We start from the raw sequence: 6164 nt of genomic DNA, 5'->3' as shown, positions 1-6164 counted from the left end.
TGGGCTCTGCCGATGGACCAGGAGGTGCCCCGGCCATGAGGGATCAGCTGCTGGCCCGGGGTTGTTAGAGGGGGAAAGGAGTGTCGCTGCGATGTGACCAGCTCCATCACTTGTCACCATCGCCTGAAGCCCAGGGAAATTCCCTCCTGTGGGTCACAGGATGCTCTTCTGCATGAATGCTGGTCCGTTATTCATGGAGAAGGGTGTCCTTAACATCCCCAAGGCATAGGGTGATGGAGCGCCTTTTCTCCTGGTCCCACCAGCACCAGGACAGCCTGAGGCTGAGGCATAACCAGCTCTCACCCTCTGTTAACCCCTTTCCTGCCCAGGTCCTGCTGATGAAGAGGAGGTGAGGCCCAAGCTGTAGCTCACACGGGTGCGCTGTTCCCCGCGGGACATTCACCTTTCCCCCCTCACCCCATCCAGGCCCCCGGGGCCACCCGGAACCGTCCCGATGCCGAAGAACAGCAAGGTGACGCAGCGGGAGCACAGCAGCGAGCATGTCACCGAGTCGGTGGCCGACCTGCTGGCCCACGAAGAGCCCGTGGACTACAAACGCAGCGTCCTCAACGTGACGGGGGAGACCTGGGACAAGCAGAAGGACGGGGACGAAGATCTGGATGCGGAGAACCGGCCGGCGTGGAACAGCAAGCTACAGTACATCCTGGCGCAGATCGGCGAATACGGGGGGGCGCGGAACGCATTTTTTTCCTACCTCTGCCAGAAGAACGGAGGAGGTGAGAGATGGGGTTCATCCCTTGGGGAAGGGGGTACAGCTCAATCCTGCCTCGCTGCACATCGAGGTGTGGATCCTGGGGCAGGATGGGGTTTGTTTGGGCTCTAAAGTGGGTTATTTGGGCTCTGAGGGAGGAAAGGGGCAGCCAGGACCTGCTCACCGCTGTGTGTTCCCGAGTTTAGAGATGTGGGAACGTCCAGGGCTTGCCCCAGTTCCTGTTAGGGCAATTGGAAACTAGAGAATGAAAAAAGGAATCCCAAAGCTGTGTTGTGGTAGGCTCCAGCCTCTTCCCCAACCCACCCTCCCATCCCAAACCAGGCCTCCTTCTTGGACTTCCAGGAGCAGCCCAAAGGGCCAGGTCCCTTCCAGCCGTGCTGAGACCCGACAGCCTTCATGACACTGATGAGGGGGCATCAATCCAAACCAAGGCGTCTGCCCCGCAGTGCTGAGAGGCAGCCCCTGCCCGGTGGCTCTGCCTGAACCCAGGATCAGCCCAGCTCTCCCCTCTGCCCCTCACCTCGTCCCCAGAGCTGCATCCCCAGGCGTGCCCCCCAGCCCTGCAGCCCTCTCAATAATTAAAACATCTCCGGTGTCGTCTTCACGATGAGTCATTCTGCCAACAGGAAGAGCTGTGCAGTCAGCATTTCCCACCCCGGGGTTGCTCACAGCCCCATCTCCTTCCCTCACCCGGCTGGGATGGAGCACGCTGCAACCGACTCCTGCATCCCAGCATCTCCCCGTCCCGCAGGGAGCTCCCCGTGTCCCAGTTTGGGTCCAGCCGAGGCTCAGGTTCGGTGTGGCGCGGTTTTGCATCGTGGCACTGAGCCGAAGGGAGGGGTTTTGGTGCAGTCTTGGGTGGCGACAAGGATCTGAGGGTGCTAGAGGCAGAACCTGGGGTGAATTCGGGTCTCGGGTAGATCAACAGAGCCCTGCTGGCATCGTTACACAGCTCTCGGTGCCTGACTGCTGATTTCCAAGCGGGTTTCCCCAGTTAAATGGGACTGAGAAGCAGCTCAGACCCACAGGTTGGAGATCCCGAGTTCTGCTTCTCTGGGAGCACTCACCCCAACCGTGCCTCAGTTTCCCCACTGGCCCAGCAGTCAATAACTACCTGTAATTAGTGCAGTGAATGGAAATCTCTCAGCTCACGCTGAGGTCTCTGCTGTCCCATATGTCTGTGGGGCTTTAGCCTTGGCTGACTCCGGTGCTGGGTAACGGGAGGAGCAGCTTGTGTTCCCAGGCTGGGATTCACCCCGGCGTATTCCCTAGCAGCTGGTTTGAGGAGCTACTCACTGTTGCATGACGCCTTCCTGCAGCCGGTCTCTAAAAAGTCTTTACAAGCTGCCCCAACCATTGCCACTATTTTACATATGGGGAAACTGAGGCACAGAGTTGGGAAGTGGCTTGAGCAGCGTTTTGCTGAGCTTTCTTGCATTTTCTTTTGGCCAAGCAGCATCACCTCCCCTGTCCCGTGAGGAAGACGCTGATTTTCTGCCTTTTCTTCCCACCACATTTAACCTCTTGGCTTGGGGTTCCAAGCAAGGCTGTGAGGCTGCTGCCAGACAGATGGATGCGGGAGGTGGGGAATGATGGACAGGCAGCTTCGGGGATGCCGAGCAGCTCGGACATGTGGTGGTGGTGGCTCCTGCTTTCTCTCCTGCTCCCCAAGCTGGTGTCTGCTGGGGAGAACAGCTCCGTGCTGGTAGCGAGATGTGCTGGAGCCAAATTTCCAGGACTCGGTGTGTTGGGAGCTGGGACGTGTCCATCTTTCCAGAGTCCAGAGGAAGAAATTCTCCAATATTGGATAAATTTGCATGTCAATCTGTCCATCTGTCTCACCTCCGTCCATCTGCAGGTCGAGATGTGGGTGCCCAGGGGGGTGTTGCAGGGGTCCTTCATAAGATCCACCCAGCTTTAGCTCTGCCCCGCTCTCTGCCTCTCTTCTCACCCTCCTCATCACCTTGAGCTGCTGCATCTTAATTTCTCACCCCACCTGCATTTCTAACACATCGGTAACTCCCAACCCAGGGCTCTCAGCTCAGGATGTTATTGTGGGCTGGAACCGCTTTGCAGCACTGAGGCTTGGAGCAGTGTCAGGACCTGCCCCAGGGCCAGGGAATCGTAGGTGTCACCGGGGTGTAAATCCAGCCTGGAATTTGTCCAACATGACCCGTGTGCCTTCGGATCGCCCACTGCCCCGCGGGAGCGAGCCCCCCGCCCCCGGGGGGGGGGAGCCACATGCCCCCCAGCCTGTTCCTCAGCCCCTGGCAGGAGGTTGGAGTAATTCTTCAGCCGTGAGTCATTGCAGCCTTTACGGTCATTTGGTTATGCTTCGGGAACTGCTGATTTCTCTTCGGTCTCCTCAATTAGGCAGAGATTAATTGAGTTTCTAATTGGAGCTGTTTCCACTTCTGCCGCAGGAGCTCCGGGTGGCACGTGGGTGCTGCTGCAGGGGACGTGAGGTGTCCGTGGGGGCTGCGTGTCGGTGCAGGGTCAGACACGGGTGCGCAGGCAGGAGCTGGGTGAAGAGGAAGGCTCCTGCCTGCTGGAGTGGCTGAGATGGCCGGGAACGTGTGCGTGTCCCTGCGGACTGACTTAAGGAGATGCCTCCTGGCACACAGGATGACGTGTCCGTATGGGTGCAGTGTGGATTTAGATGTTTTGGGGTCTAACCCCCTGTGGGCCTATGCTGGCAGGGGATGTTGCACCCTTTCCTTCAACACACGTGAGTTTGCTCCACTCCATGGCTCTCTTCTCTGCTGCCCAGGCGCTGTTCTGCATTCCCAGATCCATTGCAAATGAACCGATGGACCAGAGCCTGTCCATCCACCTGTCTGTCCTTGGCTGCATGAGAGCAGGCAGAGACGGGTCCATGATGAGCTTTTTGTCCCCTGCCCGGTGCCTACCTGGTCCCGTACCTGGTCCTGCTCATCATCATCGGGCTCCCCCTCTTCTTCCTGGAGCTGGCGGTGGGGCAGCGGATCCGCCGGGGCAGCATCGGTGTCTGGAATTACATCTGCCCTCGTCTGGGGGGCATCGGCTACGCCAGCTGCCTCGTGAGTGCACCCATGGGACCCCTCGGGGTGCGCGGAGCTGGGGAATAGGGGGGATTTGCAAGCTGCAAAGTGAGGAGGGTGGCCTGGAAGCAAAGCTCGAGGGGCTCTGAGCGGAGGCTTGAAAGGTCAAGGGGAGTTTTTCCAGCTCTACCCGTGTTTCTGGGGATGGGTGGGAATGGGCCCATTCCCTGATCCCAGCAGCTCTGCTCCCCCCAGGTCCCTGCCCAGTGGGGAGGTGTTGGGGACAGTGTCACCGCCCTGTGATTTCATACCGTGTCCTCCTCCTTCCTCCCCCCAGGTCTGTTTTTTCGTTGGCCTCTATTACAACGTCATTATTGGCTGGAGCATCTTTTACTTCTTTAAATCCTTCCAGTACCCTCTTCCCTGGAGCGAGTGCCCCATTGTGAAAAACGGCTCGGGGGTCGGGGAGGGATGGCTGCGTGTGGTAGGGAGGGAGCAGTTTGCAGGGAGGGGGGGTTGTGGGGTGCTGTGGACCCAACACCAGAGGTTGAGGTGTCTCCTGGGGCCAGGAGTCCTCTCCGGTCCAGCTGCCTTGATCATATGAAGATGTTTCCCTTGGGTTGGATGAACCTCTCCCATGCTTTTGCCTTGGGGTCTGTCGCCACTGATGGGATTTGATGCCAGTTTGGGGACCCAGAGCTTGGGTCTCCAGGTTTCCTCAGAGCTTGGGGTCAGGACCTGACTGAGGACCGTGGAGGGAGGCAGTGAGAGCCAGGCAGGGCTCACTGGGCTGCTCCAGCAGTGCCCGACTGAGATGCTGATGGAGATAATGGTGTTTAACCGCATCTGAGCATCTCCTTGGTACACTTGGGGAGGCTTTATAGCAAGTGCAAATGTCTCTCTCCCCTGTATTCAACATCTTATTTCCACCTGATAATGGCTTAATGACCTGACTCTTCTTTCTCCTGATAAAAATGAGCCCTGTTAATTCCTGCTCCTTAGTTTCCGGGGGTCTTGGCCTTCCCTGGCCGGCTCCAGCAGGTCTTTGACATTAGTTGGTGTTCAGCCTCGGAGGTGAGTGACTCTCCTCCAGCCCCCTCATGCTCTTCTGCCTCTGCTCGGTTGCAGTTGTGGAGACCGAATGCGAGAGGAGCTCGGCCACCACCTACTTCTGGTACCGGGAGGCTCTGGACATCTCCAACTCCATCTCAGAAAGTGGGGGGCTCAACTGGAAGATGACTGTGTGTCTGCTGGTGGCCTGGAGTCTTGTTGGCTTGGCCATGATCAAAGGCATCCAGTCCTCAGGGAAGGTGGGTATCGATGGCCGCCTGAGCCTGGCAGAAACCTCCTGCCTGAACCACGGTCTCCTGTCCTGCTCTGGGGTGGCTGGAGGATGCTGTGTTCCCCTGGGGATGCTCACACCAACTCCGGAGTTGGGTCTGTCTCTGGGGAGCTCCTGAATAAGATCAAAAGAGGGTGCAGGGAAGAGGTTTAGTCCAACTGACACCTGGCCCAGGGTTCGGCCACATCAGGCTGGCCGGGTCACCTGGCCAGCCCTGACCATCAACTGTCTGATTCTTGATGCCTGACATCTTGATGGATGCTCGTAGGAGGCAGAGGTGAAAGCTGAGCCCTCCTTCATGGTGGGAGCACTGGAGCTTTGTGCAGGAGAAGCAGGACGAGGAAGAACAGAAAGATTTGGGAGAGGGATGCTGTTAGTTCGCAGAGGCTGTGCCCATTTCAATCCAGGCTGTGCAGCAGTGGGGTGGGATGCAGAAGGGTGGGTATGGTCTCCTGAGACACCTGAATATCTCCAGATGTGCTCTGCAAAACATCTGGTGCTTTAGCAGGTAGCAGAGGGCAATGAGAGCCCTGCCCTGCAGCTACGAGGGCTGGGGGGTGGGAGTGAGCTGCAAAAGCAGGACCAGGGCAGTTGGTCTCCCCTGCCCAGGATGAAGTCCCATCAACTTCTGCTCACTGAGGCACTGGAAGTGTGCTGGAACCAGCTGGGGCTGCCTGCAGCAGATACTGGGGGAAGGGGCTGGGGTGGGGTGGGCAGAGCTGCCCTTTCCTCAACACCAGCAGTTTGTGTTTCAGGATTTTTCAGCACCAACCCCAGCATCTTCACGCTCGGCAGCCCCAGCCGATTCTTCTTCTCTTACGCGTGTCCAAGCGCTTTGCAAATCCACCTGAGCTCGGTGCTTGTACCATCCTGACCCGGGGAGTCCCACAGTTTAACTCTGCACTGCCTGAGGAGCAGACCTCATTTTGGGGAGGGTAACCCTCCCTTCTCGCCCCTGTTGAGCTGTCCTTGGCTTGGAGCCGGGGGAAGTGGCCGAGCTCGGCAGGCAGCGAGCGAAGCTGTAGTGAGGCTGGTGCTGGGCTCTTCTCTCTAATTCGTAATGCCACGG

General features: G+C 58.2%; 1 protein-coding gene across 1 annotated transcript in view; it reads left to right on the top strand.

Moving 5' to 3' along the window:
- The first annotated feature begins 454 nt into the window (after positions 1 to 454).
- The window catches only part of SLC6A17 (solute carrier family 6 (neutral amino acid transporter), member 17), a 10475-nt gene continuing 4765 nt past the window's right edge, over positions 455 to 6164 (top strand). Inside the window, exons 1-4 of the mRNA XM_009870180.1 lie at positions 455 to 737; positions 3617 to 3792; positions 4091 to 4205; positions 4870 to 5063. Coding sequence (XP_009868482.1) covers positions 455 to 737; positions 3617 to 3792; positions 4091 to 4205; positions 4870 to 5063 — 768 coding nt within the window. The remainder of the gene's footprint in view (positions 738 to 3616; positions 3793 to 4090; positions 4206 to 4869; positions 5064 to 6164) is intronic.

Source organism: Apaloderma vittatum, unplaced genomic scaffold, assembly GCF_000703405.1.
Source record: "Apaloderma vittatum isolate BGI_N311 unplaced genomic scaffold, ASM70340v1 scaffold28465, whole genome shotgun sequence".
Classification (NCBI taxonomy): domain Eukaryota; kingdom Metazoa; phylum Chordata; class Aves; order Trogoniformes; family Trogonidae; genus Apaloderma; species Apaloderma vittatum.
This window is presented reverse-complemented; position numbering and strand designations above follow the sequence as displayed.